The sequence below is a fragment of the Schistocerca serialis genome, chromosome 2 (genome assembly GCF_023864345.2).
Source record: "Schistocerca serialis cubense isolate TAMUIC-IGC-003099 chromosome 2, iqSchSeri2.2, whole genome shotgun sequence".
Lineage (NCBI taxonomy): Eukaryota > Metazoa > Arthropoda > Insecta > Orthoptera > Acrididae > Schistocerca > Schistocerca serialis.
The window spans coordinates 468,430,708-468,451,092 of NC_064639.1; the positions used below are offsets into that span (position 1 = coordinate 468,430,708).

The 20,385-nt window shown below is 43.5% G+C and overlaps 1 protein-coding gene across 1 annotated transcript in view; it reads left to right on the forward strand.

The window, feature by feature from the left end:
• The window catches only part of LOC126456090 (uncharacterized), an 891,834-nt gene that overhangs the window by 809,383 nt on the left and 62,066 nt on the right, over positions 1 to 20,385 (forward strand). Inside the window, exon 9 of the mRNA XM_050091846.1 lies at positions 7,212 to 7,400. Coding sequence (XP_049947803.1) covers positions 7,212 to 7,400 — 189 coding nt within the window. The remainder of the gene's footprint in view (positions 1 to 7,211; positions 7,401 to 20,385) is intronic.

Genomic DNA, 20,385 nt, shown 5'->3' on the forward strand with positions numbered 1-20,385 from the left:
ATGAAGAAGAGGTGGGAAGATCAACACTGGGTCACACTACTGAATGAAACATGCTGGTTCACAGTCACAGTAATCTGAATAAGTCGCTCCAAGTCGTGCCATGGAGAACAGCCAAAACCATCACAGAACAACCTCCAGACTGAACGACACACACCACACGTTCCAGGTTAAAGCCTCATAGAGCCTCTGGTGCAATCGACGTCTTGCACAGTTTGAGAGGGGGCCAAATTGTGGCTCGCCAGACAACACTGCGCGCCTTGATTCACCTGCTACCGAGTTTCTGTGACGTTTGGCCCACCGAACACATACTGCCCTATGTACCGCTGTGTGCAATCGTCTTTTTCGGGGTAGTCAACTCCAATTGTCCACTGCCTGCAGTTCTGTTCTCAATATTCTCACATAAACTGTTTGAGACTGACGTGCATCCACCGTTAGCATCAGTTCCTATTGAGTCCCTTTCGGTTACGATGTTTCTCCGGCCGCTGTTCGTAAGCCGGGTTACTTAGCTGCAAGTACTACACCATTCCTCGTAGACAGGCTGGATAGCTCAGTTGATATGCCAACAAATAGAGCAGCTTCATTCTTAGTGTTGTCGTGTGCACTTCGAAACGCGAAAACTCCTTTTTTCACCATTGACGTCAGGCATTCTTACTGCGCTGATTCTCTCTCTATCTCCCTCTCTCTCTCTCTCTCTCTCTCTCTCTCTCTCTCTCTCTCTCTCTCTCTCTCTCTCTCTCTCTCTCACACACACACACACACACACACACACACGTATACACACACACACACACACACACACACACACGTACACACACACACACACACGTATACACACACACACACACACACACACACACGTACACACACACACACACACACACACACACACACACACACACACACACACACACACACACAGACATCATTTTAGTCAACGGCCAATCATCACAAGATCCCACGGTACCAGTTGTACTCCGCCTACAGCGCTCCAAAGTGACCCATGGGCTCCTTATGAACTGATAAATAAACTAAAACTTTATTAACAGTGTGTTTGAATTGCAATACAACACTGATTGTGTAGGGCATGGGTTTCTAAAAGTTCTCGGTGAATTTCCGGAAGTAAATGACACCAGATGTCTTCGCACAGGTCCCACGATTCCCGTAAAATACGGGCTGGTGGGGTGCGTTCGCGGAGCTCGTGCCCGATGAGTCCCAGATGCATTCCATCGGTTTCAGATCAGGCTAATTTCATGGCGAATACGTGAACGACAGTGCCCCATCATGCTGTAGCACCTTTCCAACCTTTTGATAAGAGCTTTTATCTTGCTGGAAAACGGCATTGCCGTTGGGGAAGGCATCCAACATTAAGAGATGCAGGCTGTCCGCAGTAATGTTCACGTAGTCCACAGCTGTCTTGGTGCCTTCGAGTAATACCACAGGTCACACGGAATCCCAAGTGAATGTCCCTCACACTATAAGCCCTCATAATATAACACTAGTCCTTCTGGCCTGTGTCCCTGACCTGATCCATGTTGCAGTTATCCGATCGCCTGGATGTCGGCGTACCCAGAAACAACCATTGATCTATGTAACAAGAGACTTTTGATTCGACCAAAGGGGTGACGTGTTGCCATTGATCAACGGCCAGTCTCAATGATCCCCTCTCCACTGCTGTTGTAACTGACGATATCGGGTGGGTCACGTGGCGGCCCTCTACTGTGGAGCCCTGTGTTCTCCGAAACGTGCGTACACTAGGGTAGTACTCGTCGAATATGTCACAGGCCACCGCCAGTCCTGCTTTATAGTGGGGGCAAGTCTCCGCGTTCTGTGTTGAGGCGTGAACATCTAACACCTTGTCACCCACTCGCGATTTCTCCGTCCTTCAACAGCTTCATAGATGATCTCGGGAGTAGCACGCGAACAGCCGATTAGTTTCATCGTTTCTGAGACGCTCACCCCCAGGGGCCGGGCGATAGTAACTGAAAGTCGTCATGTCAGTGTATTTCCCCATTTCTGGCCTACATCGTCGTATTGTGGCTCAGCAAACGATGACTATGCTAAGTGGCTCGGAGTTGTGGGGGTGTAAACATAGATCAAGATTTAAAAGGTTTATTAATAATACAATCCAGCAAATCGGAGCGAATGAGCATATTAAACTCATAAGGAAATATCACTTACACTCAAGTACAACAAATACGTATGAACTTTACATGTAACATACAATACCAACTCGGCACAATTCCGGCCCCTTAAAATAAATGTAACTTCACAAGAACAGGAGAGCACAACGTAAATTAACTAGCCTATCCTAATTAACTATATATGCTAGAAGGGACAATAATGAAATAGGTTTGCTGGACACAAGTTTGGATTCAATTCACAAATACAATGCGAATGGGAACTGACACAAAAGCGTGTAAAGCTAATATTACTTTGCCAATCCACTACAGGCTGCACGTAATAGATAACTTAAACAACACGGAAAAAGATCGACACTATAATGGAATGTAGATGAGATAACAAAATCAGACATTAGGCCATCTGGTTTGACATGCTGATACGCCCTGCTAAACCCGCAGGACAGGACAGGTAGTTGGAGTTGTGGAAAGAGGTCAAAATGACCGGCTGTCAGTTACACTCGAACACATATAACTTTATTTATTTGACCAAATATTACAGTACAAATTCTTTAACTAAGTTATCGGGTGAATACGCCACACTATCTTATGCCTTACGGGCACAACCACTTTAATTAAAAAAAAAAGGGCTAAAAGTCATTAACTCAAAATTCAGATTCCAAAGAGAATATTCAGAGGCAGAAGGTCTCATGTTAAGTAAGTTCTACAATTTGGCTAAATGCCCAAAATCTAACACTTGAAATGCAACAACTTTAATTTAAAGACGGCTGAAGGCCCATGATTTACGACTCAAGGTAAAATTAAATAAGATGGTGTAAAAAAGATCTGAGGATGGTCATTACGGACTGAAACCCGTCATCGTCTAAAGAATTGATATTGTGATCAAATACTGGAATAAAAAACATTTAAAATTAAATAAAGAAACACAAGGCAGAAGGCCTTATCTTCAATTAGGCTGAAGGCCTCAAACAGTTATGCTCAAAGGCCAAAATCCTTAATTTAAAAACTGCTGAAGGCGCCATGACTTAAAACTCAAGGTAAAATAAATTTAAACAACAAAGCCCTATCTTAAATTAGTCTGAAGGCCCCAAACAATCTAATACTTGACAAGCAAGGAACTTTAATTTTAAAACGGCTGAAGGCCCATAACTTAAAACACAACTAAAATAATTTGTAGTAGGCATAAGGCTCAAGGCTTTATCTATAAACAATATTTTAATCAGGCTGAAAGCCCAAACAATCTAACACTTGACAAGCAAGAAATTTTAATTTTAAAACGGCTGAAGGCCCATGACTTAAAACACCCCTAAAAAAAATTCAACTTCAGTTCAAAACCATCGGCTATGAGACATACAAATACACACAACAGAAAATAAGAAAAGGCAGTGCAGCTAAGGGAACTCAGAAATTTCGAGGGTCGGCCAGTACTTGCAATACTAACAATCACTTAGGTGAGACAGGCAGCCCGTCCAACCATTCTCGATCCGACGACGACCCAACCGACAGACAGTCAACGGACCCACCGACAAGGTAATTTGCGCTCCACTCGACCACCACACACCCGGGAGTTCAATGCCAAACGTAAGAGGCATGGACGCCTATAACCAAGCACACATTAAGCTGTCAAACTACACACCGTACTGGACAACGACAACATGGTGATGAAAGGACACTGGCTGAATTTACGTCAACGGCCAGGGCAGGTAACCGGAATGATAACGGCCACAAGGCAGAAAATTCCGGCGGTGCACTTCAATTGCAAATAACCAAATGCAGTTAGACTCCACTGGCCGGTGACTAAACCTTGGCCAACTCGAACACACACGTTGTTGCTCGTGGGAATGTCCCAACACCCAACAACGAGAACCAGAAGGCACAACGTGAACAGTCTTGACTTGCTGATAAATTAAATCCAAACTCAACTTTAGTGTCCAGGGTCGGTGAGCCACAGACCTCATAGCAATGGTAACAGCCGTACAAACTGCGACATTGCGTAGAGACCGCCAGCGGGCCCAGCCAAACCACGCCCCACGGAGATATCCTCGCTGCTCCACGCCAACAGACCGACTCCTCGCACACCAGCACGGAGACAGAAAATAACTGAGCAGTCGACATCACTAGCTTCACACAATTTCACAAACACTAGGACGAAGGACGCAAGCAATGCTAAAAGCGGTGACAGACGAATGACACGGCCGAACCACGAGTTAAGACACACATCGCCAACCAATAAGCGACCGGCGAGTAAATACACATCGTCCGGTAAGACGACCAACCGACGATCAACCAAGACCGTCCCCAGTTCAAGTCATGTGTGCTGGAAAAGGTCGGCCGAGTCATGACTATCTAAGCCTCACTACTGCTCCAACCCGGCCAACTTCCGCAGCGTCCCAGCTCTACGACTGCCAGGTCCGAACTGCACTACAGGGCCGGCCGGGGTGGCCGAGCGGTTCTAGGCGCTACAGTCTGGAACCGCATGACCGCTACCGTCGCAGATTCGAATCCTGCCTCGGGCATGGATGTGTGTGATGTCCTTAGGTTAGTTAGGTTTAAGTGGTTCTAAGTTCTAGGCGACTCACTCCGAACACACAACAACGGAGATGTAATAGCAGTCAGCAAAGATAATACGCCTGGGCTTATATCGATAAGCGCCGCTACTGCCACTCATGGGCAGGCAAGGCGGCAACTCGGTGACTCGAGTAATTGAAATTAACATAACGAGGTGGTAGTACAGTAAAAATAGGATGTCAAATGAGATATGGCACGAATACGAGCCCCGCACGGTTCATATACCGTCACCCATTCAAACTCAACAATAATATGACAACACCCCTACCCCAACTGCCCCGCCGCCCAGATTCTGATTCACATAAATCTTTAACAGCAACTGAAATATGTTTCAGGCAAACAGAGTCCGGCCTTACAGCCATCCCGCCATCAGGGCAATAGTAAACAGAAAAGTACTGAGCCCTTCAACTGCCAGCACAGCTCGAAGTGAATCACGACCAGTATGTTAGTGGCTGCACTGCTGATGTTTCGTCAGGCACCACCAACACGATATTCTTCGTGTGCACTACCGCTCAAGAACGCACACTACGTGTCGTATTCGTCGTCAACACGGCCTCCTCGCAGACCGTGACCACAGTCACCATCTGCCCACCCAGAACAGTGACTGATTTCCGCGCACTGATAACAAATTCCGTTGGAAGGAAGCTCAGGCCTAACAGGCTGTTCCACAGATGGCCACATGAACTTACAGCTCTTACTTTTATATCGTCTCATTGTCTCTGTACAGCTATTCCATGGGAACAAGGAGAGGATGTTGTTTGGTGGCTGCTATCCTCTTTCTATAACACAAACTGCACACAATTATTAACTGGATTCTTTATTAACATAAATAATGAGCTACTTAACTTAAGATTCCCTGCGCTGTGGTACAAGCTCTCCTATATAGTCCACTTTAGCCTCACTGCTGTTGAAGTACAAAATCCGCTATGTTCACTATAAGGCTGCTATATGCTGCCTGTCTCTGTGCTACAGGCTAAGTCTGCGGCTCAGAATTGGTGACATGCTGGAACTCACAAGTCATACTGACTCGAACTACTGTGTCTAACATGCTCGAACTAATTGACCCTCCAGTCCGCAGCAGCTATCTAAATACTGGCGGCCGAGAGGGCGTTGGTGGCACGTTTCCAGCGAGTCTGTTTTTGGCCTCTGCATCTACACCTACATCTACATATACACTGCGCTAGCCACCAAGCGGTGGGTGGCGGAGGGCACAATTCGTGCCAAAGACATATTTCCCCCCGTCTGTTCCACTTGCGGATCACGCGATTGAAAAACGACTGCCTGAACGCCTCAGTACGAACTCTAATTTCCGTTATCTTTGAATGGTGATCATTGTGCGATTTGAAAGTTGGTGGTAATAATATATGCTCTACATCCTCGGCGAAGATCGGTTTTCGGAATTTAGCGAGCAGCCCCTTCCGCTTAGCGCGCCGACTATCTGCAAGTACGTCCCACTTCAAACTTTCTATGAGATTTGTAACGCTCTTGCGATGGGTAAATGTACCAGTCACGAATCTTGCATCTCTTCTTTGGACCTTCTCAATCTCTTGAATCAGACTCTGCTGGTAAGGGTCCCATACAGACGAACAATACTCTAACACTGAACGAACTAACGTATCGTAAGCTATTTCCTTTGTTGAATGACTGCATCGCTTGAGGATTCTACCGATACTCTCGTAACCTCTATGCTACGTACCTTGAGCATACGCCAGCACACTTTGTGCGCTGCGCAAGGCCAGCGACAAGCAACTATTGAACACACTCATCATAGCGGCGGGGAATTCAGTGTGTGGTAATTCACGGCTCAGTAGAGCAGTTCCCCATTCATCTCTCCAACCCTTATATACACTGTGCAACAGAATTAAAGGATCACTTTCTCGAAACCCCGTAAATGCCTTCCATTTTTAGGCGTAAGTTTGATATCGGTTCTAAGTAACATTTCTCTGTGCTGTTCAGAGTAACGATGCAATGTTACTTTCGACAGCCATGAGAGTCCGAAGGAAATACACTTGGTAAGTGGCTTTCAATTAAAATGCCTTCCATGGACGGGAATATGAATAATAATTTTAGGAGTGCATGTTGTCGACACGTGGCTGACGACATATGGACGTCTGGCTATGGCAGTAAGTCGTGATCGGATAGCCTAATAGTAAGGCGACCGCTAGTATTTTATCCTTCAGGTACTTACTACCTGCTGAGAGGAGCTGTGTGTATACTTATACGAGTATTCATGTTCGACAGATACATCTCTGCTTGGGTACTATTTGTTTGACGTCAGGTGGATGCGTAACATAGTCAAGTGCACCCTACTTGGAGCTTAAACTAAGCTGCGCCTTAGTCATAGGCAACTCGGCAGTCTTGATTGCTGATTACGTCCTATGTCTTCTGAAGGACATGGCAATGACACGTGGTATTTTAAGTATATATGGAAAGAAGTGTAATTAATGATTTGACGGTGTGCGGCCGATAGAAGAGTGGGCTTTTGCTTATGTGCTGTCTGTGCAGGAGGCGGACTGGACGGACAACGTGGCGGGCAGCGATTTGTCGGCCGTAGCGAGCAACAGCACCGCCACGTGCCGCCGCCACCGCATGGCCGTCAACTTCGCCGACATCGGCTGGGCAGACTGGATCATCGCTCCAGAGGCCTTCGACGCCTACTTCTGCGCCGGGCGGTGTCCCTTTCCCCTGCCCAACGTAAGTACTGCAATCGGGCGGTCACGGCAATGCAATTCTTATAACACGCCATACCTACACACACACACACACACACAAACAAACACACACACACACACACACACACACACACACACACAAACACACACTTCTTCTCGTCCTAAAGATAAATTTAAGCCTTTTGACTCAAAAGTTAAATTAAAACACACACACAAACTCTCAAGTGCTGAATTTATAGAAGTCATCGTTATTAGATGCAAAGCTTTACCGTTACGGCAGTCTAACGCCTTAGCACTGCAATGTAACCCAACCTGTCGTAAGGCCAACCAGAGCTACACTCCTCTGTTCCTATGATAGTGGATGTTATGGAAGAAGTTTGATGGTGTCGAAAGGATGGAAACACATTGGTTCAACAACGTGTCTGAGGTTCTATATAACAAGACACATCTCATTAATGATGTTAATGACATATTTGAAATGCAGCCGTGTCCAAAACGTATAATGAAACCAAAGACATCTGTTTTTTTTTTGTTTTTTGTTTTTTGTTTTGTTTTTTAAAAAAAGTCCTACCGCTGTACCTGTTATGACATTGGTTTGAAGCGAATGGACCGTCTGTGAAGCGCCTTTTTACACATTTATCCACAGTCCAACTCGGATGTTTCTAACTGCACAGTAACTCTGAGGCCTCTGATCTGCTTCGAGGTATGAAAGAATTCTGTCCTGTAAAACGATTTCGAAATGCTGTACATGTGGCATTACTTTGTTAATGCACCACCAGTTTCTTGCGCTACTATTTCATTTTTGACCATCAGTCCGTGGATCATTCAGCCATCTCTTCCAACACCGATCACCTTTTACATTTAATCATCTGTCGTACGTAACTTATAGTGTTTAAAAGGTGAAAGAGATTTAAATAACCATTGGGTCAGTGGCCGAGCGGTTCTACGCACTTCAGTCTGGAACCGCACGACCGCTACGGTCGCAGGTTCGAATCCTGCCTCGGGCATGGAAGTGTATGATGTCCTTAGGTTAGATAGGTTTAAGTAGTTCTAAGTCTAGGGGACTGATGAAATGTTCAAATGCGTGTGAAATGTTATGGGACTTAACTGCTAAGGTCATCAGTTCCTAAGCTTACACACTACTTAACCTAAATTATCCTAAGGACAAACACACACATATCCATGCCCGAGGGAGGACTCGAACCTCCGCCGGAACCAGCCGCACATCCCATGGCTGCAGCGCCTCAGACCGCATGGCTAATCCCGCGCGGCGGGGACTGATGACCTCAGATGTTAAGTCCCATAGTGCTCAGAGCCATTTGAACCATTTGAACCATTGGGTCAATGTACTTAAACACTCCATTCTACTCATAATGTAATTCCAAACACAGTTGAGATATTATGAGATCAGTTCAGTGTTTTTCATGGTCTCTAAATCTCACCCCTATTGAGAGTAGAATGTTGGTTGAAATTAAACCAAAGAAAGACCCCAGTATTGATGAGGAGTAATCAACGCAACGTCAAAACTGGGGACCTAGAAAGTTATAGTGAATAATTTTTTGCGTTACAAGCAAAACGAACGACTTCCGAAAGTCAGGGAACACGATATGTATCTGGGCGGTGACATCTGCTCCCTTGTGGGACTCATCAACCAAATGAGCAGTCTAGATTTCACACGACCGTTGTTTTCGGAAACACTGTTGATTCCTACAGTAGAGATTTCAGGTCTCCAGAAAAGTCATAATACGTGAGCATAGAACCTGTTCCAAAATGATCAATGTCAGTAATAAAGGTCTACAATTATTTTGCGTCCGTTCGATGACCCTTCTTGAAAACGGAAATGACTTGGGCTTTCTTCAAATGATTAGAAACGCTCTGCACGTGCAGCGGCCTGTAGTAGATTGCTGATAGAAGAGGAGCAAGTGCTTTCGCTTGATCTGTCTGTAACCGTACGGGTATCCCATCACATTCAGTCAGCCGATATTCGTTTGATCAGCTATATCAGTAGAATTTTTATGTTGTGAAAGCTTATCTCGATGTCCACGATTGACGAGAGGTCAGCAGTGTCAGCAATTGTTTTTTTTTTTTTTTTGGTCATCAGTCTACTGACTGGTTTGATGCGGCCCGCCACGAATTCCTTTCCTGTGCTAACCTCTTCATGTCAGAGTAGAACTTGCAACCTACGTCCTCAATTATTTGCTTGACGTATTCCAATCTCTGTCTTCCTCCACAGTTTTTGCCCTCTACAGCTCCCTCTAGCAGATCATTTAATTCTTCTTCACTTTCACTCAGGATAGCAATGTCATCAGCGAATCGTATCATTGATATCCTTTCACCTTGTATTTTAATTCCACTCCTGAATCTTTCTTTTATTTCCATCATTGGTTCCTCGATGTACAGATTGAAGAGTAGGAGCGAAAGGCTACAGCCTTGTCTTACACCCTTCTTAATACGAGCACTTCGTTCTTGATCGTCCACTCTTATTATTCCCTCTTGGTTGTTGTACATATTGTATATGACCCGTCTCTCCCTATAGCTTACCCCTACTTTTTTCAGAATCTCGAACAGCTTGCACCATTTTATATTGTCGAACCCTTTTTCCAGGTCGACAAATCCTATGAAAGTGTCTTAATTTTTCTTTAACCTTGCTTCCATTATTAGCTGTAACGTCAGAACTGCCTCTCTCGTCCCTTTACTTTTCCTAAAGCCAAACTGATCGTCACCTAGCGCAATCTCAATTTTCTTTTCCATTCTTCTGTATATTATTCTTGTAAGCAGCTTCGATGCATAAGCTGATTGTGCGATAATTCTCGCACTTGTCAGCTCTTGTCGTCTTCGGAATTGTGAGGATGATGCTTTTCCGAAAGTCAGCTGATATATCGCCAGACTCATATATTCTACACACCAACGTGAATAGTCGTTTTGTTGCCACTTCCCCCAATGATTTTAGAAATTCTGATGGAATGTTATCTATCCCTTCTGCCTTATTTGACCGTAAGTCCACCAAAGATCTTTTAAATTCCGATTCTAATACTGGATCCCCTATCTCTTCGAAATCGACTCCTGTTTCTTCTTCTATCACATCAGACAAATCTTCACCCTCAAGAGGCTTTCAATGTATTCTTTCCACCTATCTGCTCTCTCCTCTGCATTTAACAGTGGAATTCCCGTTGCACTCCTAATGTTACCACCGTTGCTTTTAATGTCACCAAAGGTTGTTTTGAATTTCCTGTAAGCTGAGTCTGTCCTCCCGACAATCATAACTTTTTCGATGTCTTCACATTTTTCTTGCAGCCATTTCGTCTTAGCTTCCCTGCACTTCCCATTTATTTCATTCTTCAGCGACTTGTATTTCTGTATTCCTGATTTTCCCAGAACATGTTTGTACTTCCTCCTTTCAGAGAAGGCTGTGTTGTGCAGCTCTAAGTACTCCGAAAGTAGCAGAGAGATGTTGACGATGTGACTTAAAACTTTCCTATCGACTATATAGCCGTAATCACAGAAACATAAGAGTCCAAGTGTGAATAAGTGGGAATACCAGTCTGGTCCATGAATTTGTAACAAAGTTCTGTCGTTACACGTATCATACAGTCCGCTGGTAAAGACTGCCGATCGCATCTTACTTGCAGAGAATTTTCCATACAGCAGCGACAGATGAATATCTGATCAAATTTTCAGTCTATGAGTGTTAATTTTTTTTAAATCTTCATTAGCCGAGATAGCATATAGGGAACCGATAACTAGTTTCGAACTTTTGCGCCCATCTTCAGAAGAGAGTATGAAAATCAGTACCTGTTATAAGAGGATACATTGTCAACTGACTGTTAACAACGCAAGGGAATATTAACTTTGAACTTGTGCTTGAAACGTGAGTATATACTAGGTATAGACAAGCACCGTTGCCGTTCATTCAAATTCATGCATACAGGCAGCAGAGGTGAAATTCCTGTGATAGGCAGCGGGTGGTCATAATCTGGATAAATTAATGAATGAAACAATAAGATCAGATTTAAAAATCTTGTGAGCGAGTGCCAAGATAGATGAGACTAAAGTGAAATTGAAAGATCAAGTTGTTACAAAATAGATCACCGGACAGAAAAATGATGAATTAATTATCGGCCGAGTGGAAAGAGAGGAATAGGAAGTCCTCGTACGAGGTGGATTAATGATAGGAACCGGAACAGATGGCTTCAACACCGAATCTTTGGAAGGTGATTATAATGATGAATATCAGCCTGGCATCTGTTTTTCTTGTTATTTGTTTTATGTGGTCATTATATTTTAAACTGCCCTGGACTGTTACTTTTACGTACTTTATTTTAGTTACTGTTTCCAGCTACTTGTCACCAATAGTATGACTGCTACGGTCGCTGGTTCGAATCCTGCCTCGGGCATGGATGTGTGTGATGTCCTTAGGTTAGTTAGGTTTAAGTAGTTCTAAGATCTAGGGGACTGATGACCACAGATGTTAAGTCCCATAGTGCTCAGAGCCATTTGAACCATTTTTGAACCAATAGTATATCGAAAAGTAGTGGATCATCTCTTTATACGCAAAACGTTACATCTATTTACCTTCTACTACTACATCTTCATCTACGTCTGCATCTACAACTTCAGGGTTAACTGTTAGTCCCTGCACCGATCACCGATCTCTACTGGTTTTTCTGCGATTGATGGTGGCAGCCTTCCTATAGATAGCTACATCGTCCGCGAATCGTTTATATGCACTTCAAACCATATGGGCCCTGTATCACTTCCTTGACGTACACCGGAAATCACCTTTAGATCTCTCGATTTTGTTCCGTGAGGAATCCAGAGGAATCCAGAGTCAAATCTGGTCCGGTACTTGGTAAGATCGTATTATGTTCACTTAACGATAGTGAAGAACTGTACCAAATACTTTCTTGAAGTCTAGGGACACAACCTGTCCACCATTGCCTACAGCGCTCAGGGTCTCGGAAAAGAAACAGAGCAAGATTTCAGTTTCCGGAATCCATATTTATTTTTTACAGAGCAAATTTTCGTTCTCTAGAAACATCATATTGCATGAGCATGAAACATTTTGCATAATGTAAAACAGATTGATGACAGAGATACAGGTCAGTTATAATGAGCATCTGATCGACAACCCTTCTTCAAAACAGGAATGGTGTCCAATTCTTTTCACAGCTAGGTATGCTTTGTTACTCCAGCAACATTCGATTATCTACTGCTAGAAGAGAGCAAGTTCTTTCAAATAATCTCGGCGGTAAACCACACGTCTCTCATCCGGCCTACTGTTGAGCAGGTTTGGTTGATTTTGTTCCGCAGTTGCTTATCTCGGTGTCTGTCATTTTGGCGTTCGTCTTATTATTGATGGATGAACTATATTACATTTGATTTGAAACTTCCTGGCCGCGGTGCAACTGTTTCGGAAGAATTTGTTCAATTTTCAGCCTTCTATCTGTCATTGTACATTTCAGTGTCAGTATAGTCATTGAGCATGAAACAGAAAATTTTGATCCTCCTGCAGACTTTGTGTGAGACCAAAATGTCTTATGATTTTTAGTTAGAAATGTTGTAAAAATTTGACTTCGAAATTCACTGAATGCTTCTCGCATTGCTTTCCTTAAGCTCATCAGCATACGGCCTTTATTGTCAGTCCACAGAGCATTCGAGAGTTACTAGTTAGAACCACATAAATTTGACGAAGCTCGTCTTGAGACTTGTTACTACATTCCCATTCATGCAAAGATGTTGAGTACGAGTATATTCAGGTAAATATGTGCCTGTGACTGAAGTGCAGCAGAGGGAAATCTTCAATGGTAGGAATTACAGACTCATTGCCCAATTTTTAATGAAGCACTCTGTCAAGAAGAAATAAATTGCAAATCACTTTAAGATTTCAGAACGAATTTTCACGCTGCAGAAGAGTGTGTGCTGATTTGAAGCTTCCTGGCCGATTACAACTGTGTGGACGACATGTAACACGCCATCATGGCTTTACTTCCGCCAGTACCTTACCTCATTCATTTCAGACTTCACTAAAACTCTGCTGCTTACCTTGGAGAACTATCGCTTCTGGAAGAAGGGATCATTCTAGTACATCCCCAAAGCTGTGGTTAAGCCATTTCTCAGCCAGATCCTTTCTTACAGAGGCGGGACGCAAGGTGTGCAGGACAATTTCTTTGAATTTTGGAAGATAGGAGATGAGGTGTTGGCGGAAGTAGAGCTGCGATAGAGGGGCGTGAGTCCTACTTGGACAGCTCAGACGATAGAGTACTTGCCCGTGACAGACAGAGGACCCAGGTTCGAGTCCCAGTCCGGACCAGGGTTTTAATCTGCCAGAAAGATTCAGTTTAACACTGTTAGTCAGGCAACTGCATGAACATTATTCCCTCTCTTCTCATGTTGTAAGGTATCTGTATACATATTAAAAACTGAACTACAACTTTGAGCGGTTCAAATAAACTCTTGAATTATTCATCTGTGCACTAATACAAAAACGTTATGCGTCATAAAACGCTTCTAACGACGAACGTTTAAGGAATAATCACAGACACACAAACAAATTAGACACAACTGAAATGAATTCTGCGTAGCTTACTATTCAAATATTAAATAATAAGTAAAATAAGAATGAAATAGTCGTATGCCATTTATTGGCCTGGTGCCCCAATCTAGGGTTTTCCGACCGCATAACGCAAGTCTTTATATTTGACGGCGGCTTGTGCTTCGATGAAAATGAGATGAAATAATAAGGACAATACAAACACTCAATCCCCGAGCGAAGTCAAGTAATTCCCGTCGGGGAGCCGAACCCGTGACCCTGCGTCCTTTAAGCAGCAACAATAATCACTCCACCACGAGCTGCTGACTAATTAATAAGTAATGATTTATCAAGAAACTGTCAGAAACCTGAATAGTGTGTGTGATTTCGAATTACAGCTCCAAGCAGAGCATTTGAGGAAATGATATGAAATCACTGAGTTTAGATTTGGAAAAAAAACAATTAAACAAACACTTTCTTGAACCATTAAGCTCAGAACAAAAGTTCAGAATATAATTTCCCCCAATATTCTAGTTAGAAAGCTGCTTGATATCATGTATTCCATATTATATTCCACTCTATGCTTCACTAATACAGGGTGTTCGGAAATTCTCCTTACAACTTCTAGGATTTGTAGAGGATAGAGAGTACATAACTTTTTGAACAGGAACTGTTTCCGTGTTACAGCCGTTTGAAAACACATTTGCTAAGAAGGTATGAAACCGGGCAGCCACGGTGGGGGGTAGTTACGTTGGATCGGCTGATGCCATCTGAAGTCACTCCATTCTCTGACCTGGTTCGAGCCTCATTCACGTGTCTTCAGTGTTAGAGTAACACGATCGAGTAAATTTTTCCAAAATACACCGACGTGATTCTTCTGAATGGCGAAGCTCACGGTAATGGAAGCGCCGCTTGTCACCTTTATCAAGATCGTTCTCCGTGATTTCCGACTCTATCGCATGCGCTTTTCGCCACAGTTACGCCTCGGTTTCGAGAAAGAGTACCTTCACCGTCAGCAGGCGTGACTGTAGCACTCCAAGAAGACAGCGCACACTCGAACTGGAGGAGGTCGTACTGTATCACGTTGAAGAGAACCCGTCAACGACTACACGAGCAATTTCATTGGCTATTAATAAAAGCACTGTAAAACAAATGATATACCGGGTCACCCCAAATCAATTACTTGTATAGGTGGTCGCGTTACCAACATTTTTTTTTTTCAAATGGTTCCACTTCAGAATTTATCTACTCACTCCCATCTACAATTCTAGAAGATTGTAACGGAATTTAGGAACACCCTGTACACCATGTTACTATGCAACACTTTTAAAAATCTGCGATTGACCATAACAGTGGCCGAAGACTTAGTTGCCCCCTCTGATACCTAATTTCATGCAAAGAGATATTATTTATTGCTAGTGGTTTTCAACTGCCAAACGTAATTAATTCAGTTGACTGTGCAGTCTCTGAGCATTTTTGTGCCGAAGTCGGCATTAATAATCATGCACAATATGGCGACGAGGTAGCATGTACCGGCATTGGGTAAAGGTAGCGTATGAAATTATTTGGTTCGGACGAAGAAATTCAGAGAAGTCTACAAATGAATGTAATTAGTTTACAAACACACTTGGGTTCTCGTAGTGGCAAATACAAGTAAGATTATCGCAAAGAGTAATCGAAATCATAAACTTTCAATATACAACTTTTAATATAATGCTAGAGAGAATGATAATTTTGAATGTACGACACAGGAGAATGGGAAGGTAATGTTTGCGCCTATAATAGACCTTCATGCAACAAAAAATGAGTAACTTATGAGTTCTACTTACTGAAGGAATGTCATCGTAGATCTGAACGAGCAGTAATTGAAAAGATCTCAACCGATTTCTTCACCGTTGTAGAAGCTACGAACTAGATCAGATGAACACCAGAGAAAGCCAGACTTCCTTCTAAATCGAACAGAACAGAACAGAAACAGGAAACCGAATGACGAACGGTTATTCTAACGAAGAGCGCTTCGTAGTTGCAAAACCTCGAAACCTTACCGCTGACTATTACCAGAAACACGCAAAGAATTGCAAAGATAATGTCGCGAATTACGAAACGCAAAACGTTGTGAGCAAAATCTGATATTGCATATGAGCAGGCAATTTAATCGTACTTATGCGGGTGCATGACACCTTTTGGAGGACGTATAAAACTTTATCCAAGCACAGTACTATTGTGTTTCCATCTACCTCGTCGAGTGCTGAGGTGTCGGAGGAATTCTATCAGATAGCAGCTCGCCACACGTGGGGAGGTGGTACAGCAACCGGTAGCTCGTTAGGGGATCAGCTACAGCGACCCTCTCACCTACGAAAAGATACCATCTGCAGCGGAGCACGTTCCGTCACGCAGCTGGGACCATTTTATGCCTCAAATTTGTCAGTGCAGCTCTATTATTCCCCTGTAAAAGATACCAAGGCCGCTGCAATGAGACATTGTGGTCAGTATGAGTCTTGTAGCAAAGCAAGTGAAACGGAGGAATAGAAAACTTTCTGCTAGCAATTATTTCGTAATATATTTGTCCCAAATTACGCAGTTTAAAACATTAAACTCCATAACAGTGCAACTGGAAGTACGTTGACAGCACTCTGTAATGATGAATTACACTTCATGTGCATTGCATATATTGTAAACTTGCGAGCTTTTGATTTTTATTATCTCTGATTGGCCATGGACCTTCCTCCATGGGAATGCAGATTAAAATCTACGTCACCTGTTTCCCGTAAGGCATTGTACGGTGCCATCACCCCCTCCCCAAACACCCTTCCATTGTGCTAGATACGAGGGTAGTGCGCGGAACGGGAAGTAGAATTGCCGAAACGGCTCCCTCTTGGACACATACAATATGCGAGTTGGAGGAAGTGCGCGGGGTGGAAAAACGTATACAAACACCTAAAGCTCGACACATTACTGTGCCTTATACAGTGCAGGGAAATCGTTAGCATTCAAAACAGCTTCCAGTTGCCTATAAATGGAGAAATACAGATCCTGTGCGGTTTTGTGTGGTTTTTGAAGAGTGTCCTATATCAGTGTTTCTCTAAAATAGTGGCAAGTTCAGATAACTATGATGGATGTGGATAGAGATCACGCGCCCTTCTCTCCAAGATAGACCACAAAGGCTCAGTAACATTGGGATCTGGTGACCGTCGTGGAGAGGTTCCCTGTCGTCTAGAAAAACGAGAACACCAATTGTGCCTTGGGGGGGGGGGGGGGGAGATAGGGTCATACAATCTTTTACAACAATGAGATCTTGTAAAGTATCGATGGGGCCAACGGAATACAATGATATGGGTGCACAAATCATCACAGAGTCGCCGCCATGTTTCACTCTTGGGAAATGAACTCCGCTAGTAGATGCAAAGAGTGTGCAACTAGACTCATCCGATCAAGTGACATTCTTGCGTTGCATTATAGTCCACGCTTTATAGACTCACGAGTACGTTTCCCTCTTACGGGCATTTGCATCTCTGTTGCGTGGATTTGGAATTTCAGTTAGCTCCGCAATTTCCTGCTTATGGAGCTCCATTCGTGTTGTTTTTTGTGCTGTCATGGTTCACGAGAGCGACATTCGGTTCTCCCGAGACATTTACAGCTGTCGGCCTCTAATTTTTGTCAAAAACCTCTTCAGTGAGCATCTCACACGATCACTCAACACACACTTTCGTCTGCGTTTTGGCTTAGCGGATGATGTTTCTTAGTTTCGACATACTGTGAACACTGTTTTGTCCATGACTGATTCTTGCAACGTTTTGAGGGCATTCCACGTGTGTCAATGTGCAGGTTAGATACAACAATGGGAACTGCAGAATTTGCTAATATACAGGGTGATTCAAAAAGAATACCACAACTTTAAAAATGTGTATTTAATGAAAGAAACATAATATAACCTTCTGTTATACATCATTACAAAGAGTATTTAAAAAGGTTTTTTTTTCACTCAAAAACAAGTTCAGAGATGTTCAATATGGCCCCCTCCAGACACTCGAGCAATATCAACCCGATACTCCAACTCGTTCCACACTCTCTGTAGCATATCAGGCGTAACAGTTTGGATAGCTGCTGTTATTTCTCGTTTCAAATCATCAATGGTGGCTGGGAGAGGTGGCCGAAACACCATATCCTTAACATACCCCCATAATAAAAAATCGCAGGGGGTAAGATCAGGGCTTCTTGGAGGCCAGTGATGAAGGGCTCTGTCACGGGCTGCCTGGCGGCCGATCCATCGCCTCAGGTAGTTGACGTTTCATAACTAACCTTTTTCGTAGGACTCTCCATACAGTTGATTGTGGAATTTGCAGCTCTCTGCTAGCTCTGCGAGTCGATTTTCCTGGGCTGCGAACAAATGCTTGCTGGATGCGTGCTACATTTTCAACACTGGTTCTCGGCAGTCCAGAACTTTTCCCTTTGCACAAACACCCATTCTCTGTAAACTGTTTATACCAACGTTTAATACACCACCTATCAGGAGGTTTAACACCATACTTCGTTCGAAATGCACGCTGAACAACTGTCGTCGATTCACTTCTGCCATACTCAATAACACAAAAAGCTTTCTGTTGAGCGGTCGCCATCTTAGCATCAACTGATGCTGACGCCTAGTCAACAGCGCCTCAAGCGAACAAATGTACAACTAAATGAAACTTTATAGCTCCCTTAATTCGCCGACAGATGGTGCTTAGCTCTGCCTTTTGTCGTTGCAGAGTTTTAAATTCCCAAAGTTGAGGTATTCTTTATGAATCACCCTGTATATATTTGTGTACAAATATGCATTTCTCGCGACGTTTCCATATTTTTGTGCAACACCTATAACATGTTCTGATGTCCAATGTCCATGGCATGAAGTTCACTTGCTTCTTGGATAGCCAGATGATTAGCATTTCAGTGTAGCCACTCATAGCAGATATGTGTAACTCCATCTATGTTCTATGTGTGTTGCTTTTTTTGTTCAGCCTCGTGAAAGAGAGAGAAACGTCCACCAGCACTTGTCTGAATTCTACAACGGCAGAATCGCGGCCTATCGGGATGCAGTATGTAGTCCCGCGAAATTGGTGCTTGTGTTGGCTGAGACCCCACGGTTGTCACGCGAATATGGAATCCATGGATTCAGGTGCGCCGTACTCAACGCAATGCAGGACCTCAACGTCCTCACGAACTAGCGCCAGAGAGGACAGACGTATTTACCGGTCAGTATTGCATTGTCGTACAGCTACGTCATAAACCTTCAGACAGACAATGGGCTTGTTTGCTGAAAGACAAATACCCACATGGACTGTACGACGACGTGAGCATCTCCATAACTGACAGTACGGCCCTTGAGGAGGCAGCAGAGGCTCTTGCTTCATTCGTTTTCGACATAATTAAATGAAACTAATCTATTTCTACTTGCTCACTTTTGGCTGATACTTAGCAATTCTCTTTATTGAAAACGACATTACCAAAAGTACTGGTTAAAACTCAAATCTTACATGCATAAGAAGTCCTTCTTATAGTACTGAAATAACAGCTCCGAAATGAATCAACAGTCAATAATAATTTGCGCAATGGAAGCTCTTTGTGCACGTATCAGGCACCCAGCGAGGTGGCGCAACGGTTAGCGCACCGGATCCGTGTTCGGGAAGACGACGGTTCAAACCTGCGTCCGCCCATCCTGATTTAGGTTTTCCATGACTTCCCTAAATCGCTTCAGACAAATGCCGGGATGGTTCCTTTGAAAGGGCACCGCCAAATACCTTCCCCATACTTCTCTAATCCGATAGGACCGATGGCCTCACCGTTTCGTCCCCTCTCCAACACCGACCAACCAACCAATCCGGCATTGTGTAAGCCTCATGCAGCGACAAACTACCTCGTATGCTGAGAGAAGGAACATTTTTGTATCTGAATTGTGCAATGTTTATACACGTAACTCAACTGCAAAAAGATGAAATCCTTACCATGGGAAGGGAGTACGCAGATTACGGAAGATAATAGAGAGAGTGTGTCAGATATGAGAAAACAATTACAAGATACCCCAGTGGTATGGTAATGTGGGAATTACCTGTGATTAATTTCTGCATTGACCCCTGATACGGAACCATCCTTAAGAAACACTACTGAAATTTGTACAACTGACTATATTAACACGTATTAGTATTATTTGGCACCGGTAATGAACACTATACTGGCAACTTGTGATGAAATAATAAATGACACGAAATATCCCAGAAATGCTACCAGAATTATTGAACGAACAAGGAATCTCCTCTATTGGAATGAGAAAGGTTACTCAATGAAACAACTGATTTGTTGCAATAGAAATGTACATGGAGTATGATGTCCCAAGATATAAAACAAAAGAAACATTGACCCGGTAAAACACTTACAAATCACCGTTATATCAATTGTAACGGTTGGTTGGCAATGTTGGCATTAAGGACTGGAATTCTCCATGCAA